At 41.3% G+C, this 23171-nt stretch overlaps 1 protein-coding gene across 2 annotated transcripts in view; it reads right to left on the bottom strand.

The window, feature by feature from the left end:
* Window positions 1-23171, bottom strand: part of GRIN2A (glutamate ionotropic receptor NMDA type subunit 2A) — a 2125912-nt gene that overhangs the window by 653701 nt on the left and 1449040 nt on the right. For both annotated transcript variants that reach the window (XM_069647845.1, XM_069647844.1), the window contains exon 5: window positions 21029-21234. In XM_069647845.1, coding sequence (XP_069503946.1) covers window positions 21029-21234 — 206 coding nt within the window. The remainder of the gene's footprint in view (window positions 1-21028; window positions 21235-23171) is intronic.

The raw sequence follows: 23171 nt of genomic DNA, 5'->3' as shown, positions 1-23171 counted from the left end.
TCATTAACTTTCAGAAAACTGCTTTGAAAAAACACTGGCAGGCACTTCAAGTGCAAAGTTTGATGGTAAGGCTTGAATAAGGTGAGCTTGAAGAGTTCCCATAAGGAGGAGTTTTGGGCAGGGAGGAGCATTAACTGGGTGGGAATACCCATATGGATTAGCATGGCCATGGGAAGTCAATGGCTGGCAAATGATCAAATAACACCTACACGCTGTGTGTCCCTCCTCATATGTTGTTTCTCCCTACCTGTACTCTAATACAATAGTGTTGGATTATATGTGGTGCAAGTGCACCACCTAATAGCCCAAACTAAAAACAAAGGTAGGACCAAGGCTTTTACATGGTCCACACTAGAAAATCTCATCTGAGAATCAAAGCGGTATATTGAATAAGCGAGAGATGAATAAACTACATATTAGATAATATTTCTAAAAAAATTGGTGTTTATAAGGGCACAATAACTAATTCATGTTAGTACGCTTGTATTTAGAGATAATCAGGTATATCTTGAGAACAGGCTCAGCCCGAAGCTTTTATGAACGTATTGCATTCCATATTCACAGTAAATTTTATAAGCACATTTTTTAAATAATTTGAAATAATCAACGAGTAGAAAACTGAGAGATTTAACGGCCTGTTAGTGTGTACATAACCACAGCAATGTATTACCGCTGTCCACACAACGCCATACATATACAGCACCACAGAGTCCAAACTGGAGATGTGTGCAACAATATCAAGTTTTAATAATCCTATTAACTGATTGATGAAACATAAGTTTATAGTAAGCTTATTGTTCCTTTTTTCTACATGTATCGACATTCCTCCAAGACCTCGCACATTTTATTGGCTACACTTTTCTAACAGACGACACACAGATGTATCAAAGTAAAGTATTACCTGGTGATGGGGCAGTTATCCGATGTAAGATTATCACAACTTTGTAGAGGAGCAGGTGGACACGTCATTCCTACCTTCAGCCCTCCCACCTCCATCATATTTAAACAGTAGGAGAAGAGCCATAAGTGGGACACCAGATATTGTCTCACTACCACATCCAGTGTATGAGAGATGACATGCACTCAGGCAACCATATCGATTGGGCCCTCACACTGAAAGGGTGGAAGGATGTCTGCACACACCACTGGACATTGAAGAGCTTTAAGTGAAATCGGACAAGGGCAGTGACCTCATGAAAGAAAAGACACAAAGAAACAATATGCAAATACTTAAGGAATAAAGATGTAACTGAAGAAACAAGAGAAACATGTAATCAAATACAAATAAATCATGTGCACTAATGAGAGGAGAGATGAAGTGAATGCACATGTGCAGAAACACATGATAGATGAGACATATAGAGGCTTACTGCAGAAGAAAATATAATGGGACTGAAGCAACCATGAGAAAAAAGATGGACACCGGTCTCATGTTGAAACCAATCGAGCTACCTCAGAGGCAGACCAGACGCTGGAAAACAGCTTTCTGTGATGAACACCGAGAAGTCTATCGGACTGGGATCAAAGATGCACTTCAGGGAGTAATTGTACGGCACAAAGGGAGTCAAGAGGATAGGCCATGTACAGAAGACATATTTCAGTTAGATTAAGCAAAGAAGAACACATCTGCAAGTGTGAAGTATTGGACAATCAAGGATGCAACACGCATATGCAAGCTGGAGTTATCAAGTCCCCAGAGGCCAAGAGAAATAGTAAGACCCGGTGTCCAGTCAACTGGTCGACGACAAACTGGTCGACTGCAATTTGGTCGACACCATTTGGTCGAATGCCAAATGGTTGAATTTTTTTTTTTTATATATATATATATGTGTTTTGTGGGTTTTCGTGTGGGGAAAAAAAATAAAAAAGAAAAAAAAGGGTGTTGGGGGGGGACCCCCCAAAAAAAACAAAAAATGGGTAAAAAAAGTGCATGACACTACTTATGACCATTTGACTGGTAACCGTAAGACCCAGCACAATTAAATCAAATAACAGTAAATAAAAGGGCAAAATGGACAGAATTGTGGTCTCCTCACACGTGATTCAGAAGTCGAGAAAAAGGGCTATTCCTTAAACTGCAGACGAAGATAATGGTGCACCTACACTCCCTTGAAAGGCCCAGAACAGAGAACAGGCTGCAAGGTCAACAATAAAGAACAAGTCTTGGCTTGGGTCCTGACCGATGAGAGATAATGAACTAATTGCGCAAGAAGGTAGTAGCCCAATGTTGCTCTCTGCACCCGAGTTTAATTTTGCTTACATGCTGATAACGAGCTGAATGTCTATGGTTGGGAGAGAATGCCAACCAATCAGAAGGTCTATGTAGCAACATGCTATACAATTTTGCACAACACAATCTGCTGCTGCTGCTTTTCTGCTATAATCTGTATTGCACATATTTAGAGGTATTTCAAGGTGCACCTACTATATATGGACATCCAGTGTTATTACTGATACTTAAATGATATATAGGTGTATATGTTCCCTTAACCAATTCCTCCCTTCAATAGGTTTTACAGTTTGCCACGTAGGATGACATCATAGTTGAGGTACATTGAGGTATAAAACCTTTGTGTAATCAAAGTTGAAGGGTGAGTGCGTGGACTACACTTTATTGTTCAACAGATTGCTGTACTTTATTATTAGCTGATAATAAAGTAGTACCTTGACACATTCTTTTGGTCTGTCCGGTTTTTGGATCTGAGATCATTATTGCTAACTCCATCGAGCACATGAGATACTTCAAGGTGCTAGAGCGCATTTTGGTAGTGGTGCAGATGGTTCTAGTCCAGTTGACTTGGGCCTAGATCAAGACTCTCAGGCTATCGGCTAATTTTGCCATTAGCAGGAAGAACGTGGAGATTCCTGTGGAGAGCAGCGCCCAATACACACTTGTGAGAAGAATTGGTCAGCAGGTGCCCCTTTGACGAACTTCCTGTCCAGTCCCTGCATGTGCCCCGTGGACTGAAGTGGAACTGGTCCCTTGTGGAAGAGCCACAGATGTAATTAGACCATCAAAAGTGGCAGAAATAGGGGAGGGACTGTATTGTAAAAATATATGTATATAAGTATCAGGAGTTTTTAGGATTAGAAAGAAAAGAAACATATATCTCGATCCCTGGTTCCATTATGACAAGCAGAGTACCCACTGAGGGCCTGATTAATGGCACATTTTGCACAGTTCAAAGTGACTTTGCACTGCTGAAAAGTTATTTTGCACTGCTGACACAAACGCTAATTCGTGGAACTGTGCAAAGTGTATTTTTGCAGTGCAAAGTCCATGAAAAGTCAGTGCATAGTACTTTTTGCAGTACAAAATGACTTTGCACAGACTTTGCAGTGCAAAAATACACTTTGCACAGTTCCATGAATCAGGGTTTGTGTCGGCGGTGCAAAGCCACTTTACAGCAGTGCAAAATGACTTTGAACCATGCAAAAAAAATCCATGAATCGGGCCCTAAGACTCCAAGTGTGGGTATTATTTAAGTATACCTGAGGCAAGGCCAAAAAGAAGTTTGTCTCAAACTCCAAAATGGGGTAAAAAGTGAGATGAGATACGTATACTCTATATAGTAAAGGAAGGCGTACACAAAAGCTTAAAAGTGCACACATGTATGGGGTTATAAATATGTCAGTATAAAACATTTATTGTGTCTAGATTATGAGATATGAAACACTAGTAGAAAATTAAACTGATTTTTAAATCAAGAGATTGACATCAATCAGGAGGATAAAAATTAAAGGAGAAGAATAAATAAATATAGAAGAGTTTCCTAAAGTATCAATAATAAAACAAGACCGCAAAAATTGATAGAAATTGTAAACAAATAAAAGAACACCATTGCATAGAATTTTTAAATTGATTAACAACTTGTTTTTTTGGTAATGGGCGGCAATTAATCGTGCTTGCTCAAATTAATCAGTGTGGTATATTTGATAAAGTAAATAAAAGGATAAAATATCTGGTAAGTATTGGTGATCAAAATCAACATGTCACCATGGGGGACACTCACCTTTTACATATATGTTGGAAACTGCCAAGATATACATCTAAAATAAGGCAGTATCATGCATATTGAGTGAAGGGCAGGACTAATAAAACACCTATGCCATAGCCTCAAGAAGGCTTGTTGTCAAAAATAGTATTGCTACATATGACAACATACTTGCATGCTACAGATACGAGGAAGAAGTTGCAGAAAGGGTTGGCTATTTTAGAATTGTGGAAAATGTACATGAGTGAGAAAGAAGATCCGCCTGAAAAGGAGTGAGTGATTAATCAGCATAAAGGGGAGGACGTGACGCCTTGGGCTCCTCTTTCCCCCTATTCAAAACAAGAGCACAGACACTGAGGAAGAAGCAAAGAGTCAAAGAGAAGTGAAGGACAAGGCTAAGGAAGTGACGATAGTACAGAATGAATGGATGGGAGAACAGATATTACTTAAACTAGATGACAAAGGCATTGATGGGGTTAGAGAAAGGGAAGAACGAGAAGAACAGGAAGAGAAAGAAAGAGAGGAAGAGAAAGCGTAAACGGAAGAGAAGGAAAAAGAGAGGAAGCAAAAGGAAGAACGAAAAAGGTATTAGGCAAGGAAAGAAAAAGACAGTGTAGAAGAGAAAAAATTAGAAGATTTAGAAAAACAGAGATTCAAAGTACGTAGGTTGAAGAGAAGGCAAGAGGAAGAAGAGATGAGGAGAAGGGAAGAAGAAGTTAACAGGAGTAGGGGACGAAGGGATGATAAAATAGATCTTTTATTCAATAAAGGTATGGTGCCGTTTAAGCGCTAGAATGATCAGAGGAAGAGAGGGTTGCAACAATCCCAAAGGGAGCTGCAAGGGATGCCGAAAATCCAAACATGGGCTGACGATCATGAAGCACAAAACATAGGGAAAACGATTGGGGATTTATATCAGCAAATAAGGGATACAGATGGGTATACAACCAATGAGAATGTTGAAGGATTTCTATCGAGGGAAACGGGAGGTAGGTCACATAACATAATAACACACAAATATAGAATGCTGTCTTTAAGTTGATTAGATGTTGATGATGTGGAAAGGAATGAAAGTTATACAAGGTGGTGCTTAATGATGTCAGATGAAGAAAAGGAAGAAAACTAGAAAGTGCGAAGAGAGGGTGCATGCATTTTCTCAAAACACTGAAGTGTAGACAAAGGGTTAAAGTGGTCCGATTTAGAGGACCCCAAAGAAAAAATACCACAACCGACACTATACATTTAGCGAACACAAGTATGATCTTGAAGTGCAGGGTATATATCCCTGCCTTATGTAAGCAGATTAAGGCCACTGCTGGGACGGAGACAAACGTCCATGACTAGCCCCACCTGGAAAACATGAAGTGTAGGTTGGTATGGTTGTGGATCAGGATTTATACAATTCCTGTTATTAGCGAAAGGGGGAGAATGACCGTAGTATATACTGTAGCCACAAATGGACAGAGATGATTTGAAATGTAAATTTACGTAGTTTGACTTAAAGTGCGGGAAAATGGATTATGAGTTAGAGAGAATGACATCAGGAATGTTGTTAGCAATAGGTGACATAAAAGGCCTACTGACAGCCATTGTAGGGAAGAGGGCTGATGACATTTGGAAACAAGTGGGGTATGCAAGTGTGACTGCACAAAACATGACACATGATGGAGCTCCATTTAATAATTGCAGAGCAGATGTATGATGGGCACTCAGAGTACAATATCCCGATACATCAGACATGGGTGTGATCAAGACTAGGAAAATGGGTGCATATGAAGATCCTGTTGTCTTTATTCAAGATATTCAAGAGCGATGGCGTCTGAAGATGATAGAACCATGGGATAAAACAGTGGGATTATTTTACAACATTTTATGCCAGGGACTGCCCGAGCAAAGGCAGTGGCAGATGAAGAAACAAGTAGGGATAGAAGCAAGGCCATGGCCAGAAATGCAGTTGACTATCGTACATCATTGTCGATTGCTACAGGAGAAGAATAGGAAGAAAGCCGAGGGTAGAAAGCAGGAGGAAGCAAAGTTAGTTCAGAACTTTTTTTGAAAATTAGCCATATTGGGTGAGATATTGATGAGTGGTGAATGAGTGATGACACAAGAGATATGACCAGCACAGCAAAGCAATGTAGAGTACCCTATGAATCAGAGTGGGTATCATTTTTGGCCAAGAGGAAAAGGGAACAGACCTATGGGAGGACAAGGTGGATTTCAAAACCCTCAGGGAGGAGGAGGATTTAATGGTGGACAGCCACAGCAATGCTAGAATTGTGGGAGGATGGGACATATAGGCAGAACATGTAGAAGTAGAGGGGACTCATTCTAAGACTAAATATTTTACAGTTATAGATTTAGAATACATGTTTTTCAATTCCCCTTCATGAGGACTCAAAAGATTTGACTACATTTTTTTATAGAAATATGTGCCTTAAAATGTACTTGTTTGCCTCAGGCATATTGTGAGTCCCTCTCATTCTTTAACAAGGTCCTCTCCAATTGACCTGGGTAATGTGCAGCTTGAGAGTGCAATAATTCAGTACATAAATGACATATTAGTATGCATTGAGACAGAATACAGCTGCAGAGAAGACTCAGTTTAACTCATGACCATACCTGCAGAGGAAGGATACAAAGTAGATATAAAGAAATTACAATGTTGTCAGGAAGAGGTCCAGTATATAGGACATTTAATCTCTCGAAAAAAGTGACACCTGAAAGAGCAGAAGCAATTATGAAGACTTCAGAACCTAAAACTGTGAGGGAAATGCAACAATGTTTAGGCCTATGTAACTATTGCAGATCCTGGGTTTTCGATCACAGTACATATATTCTACCACTGTTAAAAGGACTGCAAGAAACACAGGTATACAAAATTATGATTACATGGACAAATGAATTGACTGACGGATTTGAAGAATTAAAAAAATCAATTTGTGCAGCCCAAGTGCTAGGAATTCTAGACTATCATGAAGAATTTGATCTATTTCCCATTCCAATGGAGAAGGTATGACAGCAGTCCTCACACAGAAAACAACATTAGGACATGGGGCCTCATGTCGAGTGTGGCGGTCCGTAAATAAGGCTGCCGGTCGCACCATATCGACACACTTTCCGGACCACCACACTCCAATTCTGCAATCCTGGTCCGTTGCACCCGGCAGGTCTGACCTGATGGGTGCAATGGCCCAGGAGACGGCGTTGTCATGGAAGCACCAGCCTCATTAGCAATGGTACTGATTCTTCTGTGTGCCCATTCCCGTGGAGTCCTACCAGACTCCAAGGGATTGGGGACTTACACTGTCCACCGTTTGATATGCAGGCTACTGGGACTTGTAATGTCCCAGTGGTACTGGGACCTCAGGTGGCAGAACAGTGTTACCAGTTCGGCAGTGGTGGTGGCGGTGGCGGGGGAGGAAGGATAGCTCAGGGGCAATGCGTTTGTCTTTGAAGCAAGACAACCCAGTGCAACACAGTTTCAAATCCCAATTCCATACACTCGTTATTAAGTGTGTTATAAAAGAACAATTACACTAAAAATTATTATAATTACCATAAAACTCGTAATGAGGCCCAAGGACACAATCCATTGGCTTACTATAGTGGGATTTTAGGTCCAGTAATTAAATGGTATTCCCCTTGCGGACAAGCGTTAGCTGCTGCTGCATTTGCTATTGAAAAAGCTTCAAGTATTAGAACAGGGTGTTCATTGACATTTTTTTGTTGCGCACCCATTATTTGCTCTTCTACAGAAGCCCAAAAGTACATTGACTACACAAAGAGTATCAGGGTACAAAGTCATGATTTCAAACCCTGCAATCAAAATTGTTAGATATGGAATAGTGGACCCAGCAACATTTATAGCAGAACCAGTAGGGAAGGATGACTATGTACATGACTGCTCAAAGTTTTATGATGCCATTCACTGTGAAAAATGCTCTTGGAGCGGGGACATTTTCTTTATTGATAGTTCTTCAATAATTGAACAAACGACTGGTGAAAGGCATACTGGATCAGCAGTAATAAAGCTGAACTGTGAGGGTGAATTTGAAGTAGTAACAAGTGCAAGATTACCTTTGCATTGAACGGCACATGCTGCAAAATTTGTGGTTCATATCGCCACATTTCAAAGATATGAGGATAAGGAAGTGACAGTGCACTGTGACTCTGCATATGTGACATCAACTATACATACAGGATTGCTGGAAAAGGAGAGGCTTTGGCCGCACAGACAACACCCCTATTGGATAGAATTATTGAGGGATTAAGACTCCCATTGGCTATCGCAGTCATGAAATGTGCAGCCCACACTAAAAGAACAGACATGATTTCTCACAGTAATGAAGCCGCAGATTTAGAAGCCAAAATGGTAGCATATTTCCGAAACATTTCTGATTTTTAAGTAAAAAGTGATAAACAGATGTCAGGACAGCGTACACTGGTAAAGGAGGGTTTTAATATGTTGTCTATTGATCAGTCAATTGAGCTACAAGGTTGCACCCCACAAGAGGAGCAAGATCTGTGGAGAAAGCAGGTGGTATACATGTTCCCTTAACCAATCCCTTCCTTCAATAGGTTTTACCGTTTACCACGTAGGGTGGCATCATAGCTGACGTACATTGAGGTATAACACTTTTGTGTAATCAAAGTGGAAGGGTGAGTGTGTGGTCTACAGTTTGTTCTTCATCAGATTGCTCTACTTTATTCTGAGCTGATAATAAAGTAGTACTTTGCCATATGCTTTGAGTATGTCTGGTTATTTGGGTCTGAGATCAATATTGGTAGTTTCATCGAGCCCATGAGACGGTTCAAGGTGCAAGAGTAAAACCTGTTGCTAGGCATTTCCCTCCCTCAGAAGATATCCTATTCAATGACAAAGGGGGCAGGTGGTTGTGACCAGAATATGCAATGTAAAAACTCTGTCAATAAACAATTTGAAATTATTGTTCTGTAAAGTCGCACACTTATTAATCATTGGGCAATACAACAAATACATTTTTAAGATAGCAAACAGGTGATGTTAACACATGGAAGTACTTATTTACCTCCTCAACTGTAAATGAATGAGAATGACAACGCTTGACGTGCAGTCAAAAAATTAATTTTACAGACTGAGGTTAGAGACATGATCACAGCATACTGGCACTTGCCCAAGTTATTGGATGAGGTGAAGCTGATGGCTATAAATGGGGAAGGGCAATTATCCCAAGCTATCACCACCCCCTCAGACGCCGAAGTCTACAAGGTCATTAGCCCATATAATTGTGCAAGTATAAAGACAAGTGAATGACTATAGGCTGTTGTTCAAGTGCCTATACCATGTATTATTGGGTGCATTTCAAGCTTCCTCATAGGCTGAGAGAAGGTCTAGCCATGTGCTAATCTCTCATATTGATTTATTTGACTATGGCTTGATAATATCCTCTTAAACCTTTGTTGAGTATATCACTTGGGTTAATTTCCTTCACCAGTCAAATGCCCTCAGAATAGCCCCAGCCATTATTTTGTGGGCTGACCTATTCCACAACCATGGCTACTACTGTGGGCTGTTTAGGATTTCAATCAGGCAATAAACCCGGGTCTCACCTAGCAATAGTGCGCAAATGAAATACTTATTATTGTGACTATAGGTTCAATATTCTGAGTGATATACCACTCATATCAAACCCTTCTCAAAATACCCCCCCGGTCACAGTGGATCAGGAAACAGGCTGGTTGGTAAAGGTAAATATGTATTTATTTATTTAAAATTCAAATTCACTTGTAGCAATACAGAAGATAAAACACAAGGAAAAGGACAGTTTGGGCTTGTGAAAAGATAACGTTTAGGTTAAGATTTCCTCCTGCAAAGTTCTTAATTCACAAATGAGCAGTTCTACACAGATGTCAGTAAGCAGTAGGTATTTAGGAATGTACAATAGTATACAGTGTTTAAATATAATCTTCCCTCCCCAAACAAGAGAGAAAAACATTTTGGGGAAATGTTTACTTTTTAAAATGACAGTTGAAAATGTCTTAGAAAAACAATGAAAAGTGTGCAAAAATCCTTAAATTGATATACATTCCTATGGGAGCCATACTGAACAGGTTCTTACCAACATAAGCTACAATATGAGCAACAGAAGACACTTTAAATCAGAATATGGAAATACTTTGAATGGGAAAAGGCAAGTGTAAAACTTTTGCAAACATGTGAATTCCTGGCTAGATTTCACTATGCACATTTTAATAGCCAACTATTTTTAGTTTTGGATGTAGCTACAGGAATTTGGATTCAGTGAGAGGTGCAATTAAGTTTCTAGATATAAAATTGAAGAAGCTATGCAAGTTTGAATGAGAGGCGTTTTGGAGAAAAATGAACAGAGAAAAACAGAAAATCGGTTTTAAATGACAGATTGGTTTTATTTAAACTATATTAATGACTAAGAAAAAGTTGAATGCCGCCCGGGAATCTCGACAGTTACACACGGCTGTTGTAATGCTTCACGTGGCGGATACTGCGTTTTCTTTATTCTAAGTACTTTATTTATTCCAAATTACTAATGGTTATGGTCTAGCAAAACAAATGAGAGAAATCAGCGCTAACACTAGGGATACAAACATGGTTGCAAGAATGGATCTGACACTATTGGAGGTTCTTAAGTTAAAGAGAGGATGGGTTGAGATTGGGGTAGGACAAGGCAAATATACTATGGGTGACTATGATTCTTGTTTATACTTGCAGTCCATTGTAAATTAAGATTGGACCGTCAGGTTCTAGTCATCAAAGATCAGGTCTACAGGCTGGCGGGATGGTCAGCTGGATGGTTCTGGTCAATTGAACTGGCACCTCAGTCTGGATTAGATTGGATTGGCCCTTCTGGTCACTGGACACTGTATATTAGCGGGATGGTGAGTTTCAGCAGGCAAGCATGAATGGTAGCAAGCCAGACTGGATCAGAATTATTTCCCTTAAGTTTGGGATGGTTCAGGATTTGGCCTAGCTGAAAAGAGTTCAGCAAATGCTGAGGCCTGGGTTTTGCAAAGTAGCGTGGAATCAGGACAAGATGAATAGTTCTGGAACAGGATGCAGAAGTCAGGAGGTGGTCAGGAATCAGTGTTTGTCTGTGTGTTGAGAGGTTCCCATATTTATCATGCCAAGTGACATCACTCAGTTTATTGCAGGGGTGCAACTACAATCCACACCCCCAAAGCTGTGAGTGGTCAAATGCACTTGCCTTTTTCTGGTTGGAAGCCAGAAAGAGCTGTCATATTTTATGATGTGACTTGGGAACTCCCGCAGTGATTCGGACCATAATTTAACTTTCCCACAAATACACATTTCTATAATTATGCCCTCTAATAAAATCAGACACATACATTATATATTTTGTGGATTACCTTTCCCTCCAACTCCCGTGTCCATGAGAGCTGGCTTTGTCTTTCTGTGGAATTTTGTCAATTTGAATCATAAGGATTTGGCCTAACAATTTCTAACCCAGTAAATATCTGTGCAATCAGCCCTAGAACACGGGTATACAATATTAGACTTGCAGCATTAATAGTTTTGGTGCAATCAGTGTTTCAGTATAACTTTTGTCCCTTATGCAGTACCAGGTTCACTCACGTCTTCAAATGTCTAGCATGAGTTCAGATTCATAAGTATGTATTTTTCACTTGTCTACTTATGTTGGCTGCCATGTTAAATATCATGAAGTTCTGTGGCGAAATAAGTAATTTCCGTTCAAAATCCATGTCAGGTTTTTTTTCTCTTTCTTCACAAGGGAGCAAATGGCCAGTCCTTTGAAGTTCACTGAGAAGCCTCCCCCACATCCTGCCCCTCCTCTGGGAGGTTGGGGTCCAAGCCTTCTGTTGTCTGTGCCTGAAGCAAAGATGAATGTCTAATGAGGGCCTTTGTTCTGAGTATGCAAAGCCTCCCCATAGCAATTAGGCCTTCATGCTAGCAGTGAGGTGTTACCCATTCCCAGGCTGAAGCTGTCAAGCAGAATTGTAATTACTCCAAAGTGGGTTTTACTTTAAGTTACCTACATCTTTCCTTAAAACATATAAATGAACACAGTTTGTAGGTGGATTTTGACATTTAAAGAATTAGGCCTTTCAACAAAAACTAATTTTAAACAGGATGTCTCTTTCTTCAGGGAAAAACACATTTAAATGGAGTCTTTTACATCAGATTTTCCTGTGCAGCGCACACATTTTATTCAGCATTATTTCTGTCCTTGAGTGCTGGGATGTGTCTGCAGTCTGGAAGTATGTATCCATCTTTTGCTTGGAGTTCTCTCTGCATAGCTGAAATTGTTACATGTTGCCATTTTTAATTGCATTTTTCTTGTGGAACTAAAAACTATGTAGCTGGGCTGTCTTTTTCATGAAATACATTTCTTAGCTGCTGTCAGTCAGTGAGGCCCGGCTCCTCTGAGCCCCTCAATCCAACACTGGAAGATCTGTAACCCTTTTACTCTGAAGGATTCACTGGAAAATGAATTGATCTAGCACTAAAACAGCACTTTGAAGGTTGCAAAACTGCATTTTAAAAGGCATTTTCGGTTTTTAGCCCCATTCTGTGGCCTTGCTTCATATTGAATGGAACAGATCCCACTGGCATGCTCCTGCAGTGAGAATTCTGTTTTCACCCCCACTTTGACTGTGTGGCAGGGGTGTGCAGCCTTTTGTGATTGTGACCCACACACAGTTTTGCAGATTTTTGCACGCACAGGGGTTAGTGCATCATTTTTTGGCTGTTTCTTTCCCCATTTGTAAATTGATGCAGTGGGGCATATCGGAATGGGTCAAAATATCCCACAGGGCTATGCACTCTAATTATACCACCAACAGGATTGTAAAGAAATGTCTAACCACCTCAGGCAAATTTCTGTTGAAATTGCAATTTAAGCTCTGCATTCTTTCATAGCCGGTGGATTAGCAACATAACATATAGAGTATGCTCTCTTTAATCAGAATGCAGAGGTAATAAGTCTAATATAGAAGCAGACTGCTAATGATATTGACCTTCATAATGACTTCTCGATGCTTTTTCCTAAGGGAAAGAAGGCAATCGTCCCATCCTATAAGGAATAGTTGGAAAAACACCTACATTAAAACAGCACAGGAAAATGGATACACCTCAGAAAGCTTAAGATAGCACCATTTCAAAAATTATGCTCACTTCTACGTTCTCTCGACAGCTGACACCCGCACTTTCCCCTGACAAAGCAAGTGAAACTGGATGTTGAGTCAATATGACCTGGTTGTAGGGTTTGTATCTTGATTGCAGCCATTTAGTTCTTGCGATAACTACCTTTATTGACCTGAAGTCTCGGGCACTGTACTTCGAGCACTTCATGAGTGATGTCTTTTTTTTCTGCATTACCTGCAATATCAGCCTTTAGAATTGAAACCCTAAGGTATATTTCATTGTACATTGCCCTCTCATCTTATTATTTATTTATATTATTTCCTTTCAATGGTTGTTTCTTGGCTATTCCATTGTTCTTGTAAGCTTTATCCGCTTTATCCTAATTATGTGATTACACTTTAAAAAAAACTTGTTTTTCTACACTAGAGGATTATAAAAATTGTAGGATTCTTCATCAAATTCAATTTTTGTGACACGTATGAATGTATATATGCTGAAATAAGTAAAAAATGAAAGCTAGAAAAGAAAGCCAGATAGACAACAAAAATGGTCTACATTGTTAGGGGAAACATATAGGACCTGATTTAAAAAGCGTTTTGCAATGGGATTTTCCTATTAAATAAATCCTTTGCCCTGGTGTAAAAATGCACTGAAAGAATATATGTTTTACACTAGGACAATTTTGCCCTAATGCTAATTGCAATTGCTTAGGTGCAAAGTTTTGTAACACCCTGTATTTTTTTATTTCACATAATCCAACTATTTAAAGCAGGACAGGGTGACAGGGGAAGCCCCATATTTTTAGCAAGCATTTAAATTTAAAATGTCTTCTCTGGCAAAATATACCGAGTGTTGGGAGCTTGAACAGATCTTTGGAATATGCATATTCATGAAAAAAGAGATGCATTGTTCTTTTTTTGGCTGAACAAGCACGCAGGCTCGGCGGTGCAGGCGGTATTTCTCCATTAGCAATTCTGGAACGTTGTTGTTGGAGACACGATGCACAAGGCACGGTGCATCAAACTACCATTTGTATAATACAAGGAACCAGTGCAATATGATGTGTGTGTAGAAAGTGGTTTTCAGACTTCAGTTTTAGAAACAGACATTCTGCAGCATGTTCGATCTTTGGACCACACTTCTCTAAGTGGGAATCGAGCAAGAAGGCAAACTCTACTTTGCATAGCCAAGGAAAGGAAGTGACTGCTTGAACTTGTGGAAGCACAATCTGTTCATATTTACTGTATGGTAAGTGCAGTTTTCAATAAAGTATATAACAAGTGTATGGCTTTTGCCCAAAGACCCAGGCCATACAGAGTAGCCCAAGAGCACCTATTAGAAAACCACTAGCAGGATATTTTGTTTTGTTAGATTTCATTTGAAAGAGAATGCTCACATCCAACATTGAATGTGTTTCATGCATGGAGGATAATTGGTGGCCATTTTAGAAATTGTGAAAGTTGAGGCCAATGTGTGGGAGGGTGCTGAGCTATACGAAAGATTGCGGGCCATTAAGTATGGTTTTAATTCAAAGGGTCGGCCCGTGTACTCTGGTGTGGACAATATCTACAAACACAGTCTGCCTCTGCCATATCTAGTTGGAATGTGACAGCTGAGGAATGCACAAAGTCTTCTCCAGGAAGGGGGAGGGACGTCCTTCCCCCTGCCATGATTAGTCCTATTAAATGTCAAAGGCTCCAAGGAGCTGCCCTGCTCTTTCTTTAGGCCCTGCAACTGGTGGCAATGATTATCATACCAATAGAGGGTACTTCAAACAAGTCCACACAGGGCCTGGCTGCAGAGGTTAACAAAGGAAACATCAAACCCAACAACCTTTCATATGTAACTGTTTCAACCTGAAGCCAGCTCTGGCCCTCAGTATCAATGACAGTGAACTGCCATGTCTGGGCCTGTTGTTTACAGCAGGCCTCTACACTAGGAGGACGCCCAGAATGTGGTTTGCAGGAGCCAGAGAGCCTGTTTTATTCACAGCTTCAAGGGAGACCTGTGACCTGCCACTTCAGAAACCACAGGGAGGTCCATTAACCAGAGAAACTCTTTGATCATATTAGACAGGAAGATGGGTGGGACTTAGTCACACAAGGGAGTGTGCTCAGAGATTTTTTTGGTTCTGTGGCACATCGTTTTCCTGTTTTCACCCCTTTACCTTTCCTGTTGCAAAGCACTCTGGTTATGACCTCACACATACAGGAGATTGTTGGTTGGGACCCCAGGATTGGCTCATTAAGGTAGGCTTAACCTAACCCAATCACTGTGGTCCATATAGCTTTAAAAGAGGGTTGAGACCCTCTTTTGGCAGATCATCTGAAGACTTCACAAGAAGTTAAATAGACAAATTTAACCATGGACCCTGGCTGAAGGTACAGTCAGCCTAACACATTCTGCCAGTGAAAGAAGGCCAGGATTTCCAAAGAGAGAAGCAAGATCCCTCCCTTAACCATGTCCCAGGCAACAGTGGGAGAAAAGAACTCAGAGGACCCTCTAGCTGAACAAGAAGCGGCACCCAGCTGGCACACAGCATGCCCTGCTAGGCTCTGTAGCAAGCTTCCTCGATAGGAAGTGCCAGAAGGTCTCTGAAGCTACAAACAACGGCAAGACAGCTGCCTGCAAAACAATCCTCAGCTTTGGGCCATCCACCTTAAAGGACAACACAAGCCCACTGAAGAAGCTGTGAGAAGTGCCTCGATGAGCATCTACCGACGACCGCCTTAAAGAACATTTTCAAGCCAGTCGAGTTCCTCAAGCTGCAATCGACTGCAACGCTGACCGTTGTCAAGACCCAGTCGCTGAAAGACATCCGAGACGTCTCAAATAGTGCTTCTAACCCTTCGAACAGCATGAGACAATGATTCCTGACTGCAAGAGTCTGTGTAGCCCAACCTGCAGCCATTCATCCAGCGAACCGTTTTGCCGCCTTATACCCACAGCTGGCTGCCATCTTGAACTCTGTCACAGAAGCCTCCAAAGCACCCTCAAACCGACTTGACCCTGTTGAGCAGCAAGAACACCTACAGCACAAGGTACACTGTGGTTCTCTCGAGACATAGTAAGAGCCATTGCCCTCTTTGAGCTGAAGCCAAGAATCCTTAAAATGTTGTGGTTAGTAACCATACCTACTACGCTCCTGTCAGTATCCAGAGGGCACCCATTTTCCTTCTTTGAAACTGTCTGTCTTCTGCAGTCCTTTACAGAGTGGGTTGCATTTCATAGTGTTGCTAGAACTGTCTGTTGTGACATAAATAAAGTAGACTTTAGATACAACCTCGATTAGACAGTCCCTTTTATCATTGGATAATAATTGTATTTTCTCTGTGTTGCAACTAACCGACAATCCACAACCTTTCGGAGATAAGCCTGCCATTCCATCCATGTCAACAACATTGGAGAAGGAGGTTTCTAATTTGCTTGTTATTCCAATCTGTTTGGATCTCTTTTGGTGTATTAGAAGTGTGGGGCATAAAATAAAGAAATGATGGTTTAGAAACCGATATTCACCCGTGGACCACTGGTAACCCAGAAGTTGATTTGTCACACTGAAGAACATAGGTCTTGAGGGTTGCGTAGAGCTATTTTGTATGTTGATAGTAATTCTAAACCATCAAGCCAACACCTCTTTTGTTTTGCATATTGTATTTCTCATCAAGCTTGTCTTTCAACATTGATCTGTATTGATTGTCTATTCGTATGCATAGCCTTCTGCATTTTGTTGTTGTTTTATTTGTCCATATTGAGCACATTCTTAGAAGAAATATTTCAATCCCAGATTTCTTTAAAATGTATTATGTTAAACTGATTTGGAAATTTAAAACAACTAGACACTTTTGTAAGGTGGAGATGCATGAAGGGGCCATATCACAGACCCCGGTTTGCTGGAATGCACTAGCTTTGTATTGTTAGTTGGATATCAATATCAGGATCCATTGAAGCAATTTTATTGGGCAAGTAGTTGAGGTTTTTAGGTCTGACAGCAGTTTACAGTATTCTTATAATTTGATAATTCTGCTGTGCAGCCGGCAAGCAACATAACTACATAGCATAGATTGGATTTCATTTTGTATTGTTGAGTTTTATATTGATCCACTTGAAAGTGTCTGTGAAAAACAAAACACGACAATGGATACAAAACAACCGTGTGTCATATTTAAGAGGAAGAGGTAACCTGCATGCGCTGAGGTTACACGCCGAAGTAGTCTGCTTACTAACAGTTGGTTTAAGAGACCTGAGCTGACAGTTGGGTTACTTAGTGTAGTTGATGCTTTTTCTAAGGTACCATTGGTTACATAAATTCTAGTGCTTGCATGTTAGTCACATTGCAACAAGCGACAAAGGAACAAGTCAGGTAACCTTTTGCAGGGCCAAGGCAGGCACATTTGAGGTCATTAGGTAATGGGTAAATGTGCCATGGGAAGCATAAGTGTCAACTTATTAGGCCAAAGTACACAGTTGAGTATAAGGTATTCTTTTGGGCAGATATCTATATTTCACAGTGAAATCTAGAATTATTTAATTACTGACAGTTTCTTACGATTTCTGTGACATGGGGGCCTACGATAGGGGTGCATATGAGAGTGTAGGGCATGTGCCCCGTGGCTAAATATGTCAGGACGCCTGGATGCAAGCCCCACAGCGGTTCCACATTTTGCACACTCTGTGACTCGGAGGAATGATCCACTGAGAGATTCAGAAGACAAACAAGAGGGACACTTTGCTGCCCGCCCCATTCTGCTACTGCATCTGTTTCTCAGGTAGCCCCAAGGTTTCGGACAATGCAATGTAGCTACTATAAAATGTAAACAGTAGTATTTAATATAAACAGCAAGCGTAGCATTACACAGTATACAGAACACCTTAGTTGTAAATCCTTGCAGATAGAAGTCGGGTTGTATTTAGATTTGGTAAAGTTATCAGCTATTCATCACATGTCTAGTGCTTTATATTTCATTTAAAAAACCCTACAGTCGTGGGGCTGCGATAGACGCATGGCTTGCAACAGAACAATTATAAAGAAGAAATGTATTTATTAAAGCTTGTGCATAGAACATCTATCTTCATTAAAGGCAATAGACTTCAAGGGAATGTGTTTCCTACCCATAGTCTAATTAAAGAGAAACTATTCCTAAAGAAATACAAGTCATAGTTTGCCTGAGTGTCTATTGTTATTCTATCAACGTTAACAAGTCACTTAAACATTATTTTATTGAACGTCCTGTTTTATTTTGTCTCTTTATTGTTAAAGAAACTGAAAGGCAAGATCGTAAGACTAAAGTCCAACAGGTGACAGTACATACCTACCTTCATATACAAAGTGCATACAACCATATAATACCTATTAAAACACAGATAACATGTAAAGGGGGCCAGGAGACATGCATACAAACATAATTCACATCCCTTTCGAAAGGGGATAGGAGTCACTCATATGAGCAAATACCATATGTTATGTTACTTGGCATTTATATGGTGTTCTATATATCGCTGGTATAACCGCAAATCGCTGGTAGGTTGAACGCCCACGGGAACCGTAGTTCGCGTCAGCAGAGAGAGATTGTGTCGTAGGGTGTGTGGGTGCACTAGCTATATGTGCAGCTGATGTAATTGCAGGATGGTAGCTGCATCCTAGCATTAGGTGTGGTGTTGAAGGTATCAGTTGGATGTATGCAGTCTGGTGGGTGGACACCCAGACTGGGCTCTGGCTGCTTTAGGCCTGAAGGACGCATATATGAGCAACTAGGCCGGAATGTGCTCGGCTAACTGCGTTTTATTAGGGTGATGAGGTGTTCATGGGGTCGTATCCATATGTGAACAGTTAGGCCGAATTAGTCAGGGGTATAGAGGTGTTCTAGTTGAATGATGGTGTATAGAAGAGGGTAAGCGTAGTGATGTGATATGATGGTTATCATTAAAGTGCCCGAGACCAGGCACGTGAACAGAATGGTAGGGAACAGGGTGACACACAGAGACATGGGGCTGGGCTTACAGCGACAGGAGGGGGGATACGAATATATAGCAACAGTATGGGAGCAGAAAATCAGGAACACAGTGATATATGTGTGGGGCATGTTAACATTTACATTCACATTTCTATCCAGATGCGGCGCTTCAGGCTAATGTTCACAGCTCCACCCAAGTGCAGCATTTGCATTTCTATCTAGAAGTGACTCAGGCTAACTTTCCCAATGCTGTCAGGGTGCGGGGCAGGCTAATGTTCACAATTCTAGCTAAGTGTGGTACTGCTAGCATTACAATCTAGTATGGGTCTGGCAGGCTAATGTTCATAATTCTAACTAAGTGCGGAAGTGGCATTGCTAACATTCAGAATCCCGTCTGGGTCCGGCGCAGGCCTATTTCACAAATCTACTAAGTGCTGCATTTCTGACCATCACAATCCTATCTAGAAGTGACACAGGATACTGTTTACAAATCTAACTAAGTGCATCATTGCTAACATTCACAATCTATTATGGGTCTGGGGCAGGACAATGTTCACGATTGCAAACTTTCACAGACCTGTCTGGGTATGGCAGGCTAATGTTCACAAGTTTACTAAGTGTGGCATTGCTAACATTCACAATCTTATCTAGAGGTGATGCAGGTTACTGTTACAAATATAACTAGGTGTGGCATTGGTAACATTCATAATCTAGTATGGGTCTGGGGAGGCTAATGTTCACAAATCTAGCTAAGTGCGGTGTTGCTAACATTGACAATCTAATGTGGTCTAAGGGATACAGGCTACTGTTTACAAATGTAACTAAGCGCAGCATTGCTAACAATCACAATCCTATCTAGAATCGACGCAGGCTAATGTTCACAGTTCTGCCGAGGTGTGGCATTGCTAACATTCACAATCCTATCTAGAATCGACGCAGGCTAATGTTCACAGTTCTGCCGAGGTGTGGCATTGCTAACATTCACAATCCTTTCAAGAGGTGATGCAGGCTAATATTCACAGTTCTAACTACGTGTGGTATTGCTAACAATCACAATCCTATCTAGATGCGGCACAGGCTAGTTTTCCTGCTTCTAAGTAATTCTACCATTCACAATTCTATCGAAGCGAGGCCCATGCTATCATTTGCAATTGCATCTAAGTATGGCACATGCTATCCTTTGCAATTCCATCTAAGTGTGCCACATGCTACAATTTGCAATTACATCTAAGTGTTGCATATGCTGTCAGTTACAATTCTATCTAATATGTGTGCACTATCTAGATGCGACACAGTCACAGTAGAGTACTAATCATTAACTTTGTGACACAGTGTTAAGAGGCAGTTACTATCATTGGCAAATCTGACTGGGTCCGACGCAGGTCGAATTTCACAATTCTGTGTAAATGTGGTTTAGAAGCAGACTAATTTTCTTGACTACATCCAGGTGTGGCGCAAGCTAACATTTAGAGGTCTGTCTAAGTGTGGCACATGCGGGCATTTACAGTTCAGACGTAGGTTAATGATAATGTAGAGTGGCAGGACTTTCTGGAGTAACGTAATTGCTCACCTCCCCACCAGTGCCACACTTACTTTTATGTTGCTGCTGGTTGACGGCTGGTCGCTGACGTCTCCTGCGGACACCTGCTGACACTGTCTTGAGCAGCCTCTGTTGGAGTCACCCTTTGCCTTGGCGCCCTAGGCCGCAGGGGCTGCCAGGCAGAGGGCTGCCGGGCAGAGGGATTCCCTGGGTAAGGTTAGTTAAGACTGGTGATCTAGCCTATCAGGGGAGGGGGGCTGGAGTGCACATTCTTGGAATAAAACAATGAATAAATAGTCGATAAAGTTTGCACTAGGGTAGCACTACTATGACACCTTGACTGTGTAAGGAAGAGTGCCTTGTAAAGGGGCATAAAATAAAGAAATGGCAGACGACTTACTTGAGTTTGATGTGCTTGCGACATGGCACGGTATTTCGTACACATGTCCCAGTCAAGTAGTCCACGTTTTCAACAATCACAAAAGGGTTCTCCTCCAAGGTAACGATGCTCAGGTGGTTGTAATCTGGGTCAGTGTCGGCGAAAGAACTAAACCTTGGCCACACAGGGTACCTCAGATTCAGACTCTTGTTCTCCCATTTCCCCACCTGCAAAATAAGGAAACAGGCTGTTGATGTAGAATCTCTCTCCAGAAATGTAGGTAGCACAAAGTAACACCCAGAAGCAATTATATATCAGCCAATATAGACATCGGTTAGTGCTTGATCTTTTCCCCTTCCTTCAAAAGAGGGACAGGTGGTGAGCAGTTGACCAGCGGCTATTGTGGAGTACCTGGTACAGAACCTGGATGCAGGAAAAGACACATGATATGCAGCAGTAACATGTGAGTAAGGAAAGGGTGAATCTTTGAGGCCCAGAAGGTGGAGTTTGAGTAGAGAGTAAAATGAGTGGAAAGTAGGGATATTTTTAACATGTGGAGGTAGTGAGTTCCAGTGGAATGGGCCATGGATGGAGAAGGTGCAACAGTGAGGGGAAGCACAGAGTGCATGGAGAGCGAGAGAGTAGGGAGGTTAGTGGAGCAGAGGATGCATATATGAGAGTGTCAGGATATTGTGCTTGCTAGGTAGGGAGAGATAGGTCATGCATAGATTTGATGATGTGAAGAGAGAACCTATGTCGCGGGAAGCCAGCCAGAATGGACACGGTGTTTGGAGGTTAGAAACGAGCGGGGTGGAATATAGAGGATGTGACTTCCAAGGTTTAGGATTTTGCCGAGTGGTGAGCATGATCTGAGGGGGAAGCACAGGCAGGAAGAGAAGGGCACAGCCATTAATGAGAATAAGCACTAGGGTTAGTATGGGGTTTTGGCTGAGTTGTGAGGTAAGGTGGGTTTGTTTTTTTCTGATATTATAGAGGTTATTCCTGGCTGCTGCAGGTGGTAGTGATAAAAGGATGAAAATTAAGGTCGTATTCCAAAAGCGCAAAGTGAGACATGCGAAAAGACATGCGAGAGGGATGGAGAGGTTAGGCAGGGAATGCAGGAAGGTGGATCACTTCGGTCTTGGAGGAATTATACAAAGCATTATCAAGTGCCATCCGGTGACAAAGAGCAAAGAGGCGGGCATACACTCAAGTCAATAGATCAGGAGCGCAATTAGTAATGAGGAGGAAGAGTTGTGTGTCATCTGCAAAGAGGAGAAATGATAATCCAAAGGATGAGATACGTTTTCTAAGGGAGGTGTACATGGTGAAAAGTAGGGGCCAAGAAAAGAGGCTTGGGGAATGGCAGCAGGTATAGAAGTCAGGTCTGAGTTGGCCATGATTCATAAAATGGAGGAGCACTCATGGGAGGGGAAGGACGTTTCCCAGTCCCGACTAGTTTCCTGGATTCCAATTTCAGTGAGGGCATGAAGAAGAGAGGAATTATCCACTGTGTCAAATGTGTTGTGGCGGCCTTGTGGGATTAATGTAGAGGCACATGTGTTAAAGTGTGGAGAGTTCATAACGTTAGTGAAATGAGTGTGGACTTATTTGGTACAATGAAGGACGTGGAAACCAAATTGCAGAGGGGAACAGGGGATAACCGTCTAGGAAGTTGGAGAGTCTTTTGAGCACAATTTCATTGAGACTTTTAGAATAATGGAGGAGTAGTGGAACAGACCTATAGTTAGAAGAACTAGTACCGTTTTTTAATGACGTCTTGATGATGGTTAGGTCAGTAATCACATTGAAGCAGGCAGGGAAAGGTGGAATAGTGATGAGAGATAAGAGCAAGTTACATTGTGCAATCTCCTTGAATTTTCAGGTGGCAAACAGGTTGGCAGCAACACAGGAGGGACTAATAGTTCTAAATATAGGTGCTAGTTCAGATAGGAAGTAGGGAGAAAAGAGTGAACATAGGAGGTGGTGGAGATGGGTGGTGGAGAAGAATGCTGTGGCAGGAAGAGGAGTGCGTTGAGTAGGTCAACTATAGTGAGTCCACACACACCAGGTACGCGAGATGATCATCTTTTTTACATGAAGAAATCTCTCGTAAAAAGAGCCCTAGGCAGTAGTATCTTTTCAATCCCACAGCAGACTACAA

Source organism: Ambystoma mexicanum, chromosome 2q (assembly GCF_040938575.1).
Source record: "Ambystoma mexicanum isolate Mex_15411 chromosome 2q, UKY_AmexF1_1, whole genome shotgun sequence".
NCBI lineage: Eukaryota > Metazoa > Chordata > Amphibia > Caudata > Ambystomatidae > Ambystoma > Ambystoma mexicanum.
This window is presented reverse-complemented; position numbering and strand designations above follow the sequence as displayed.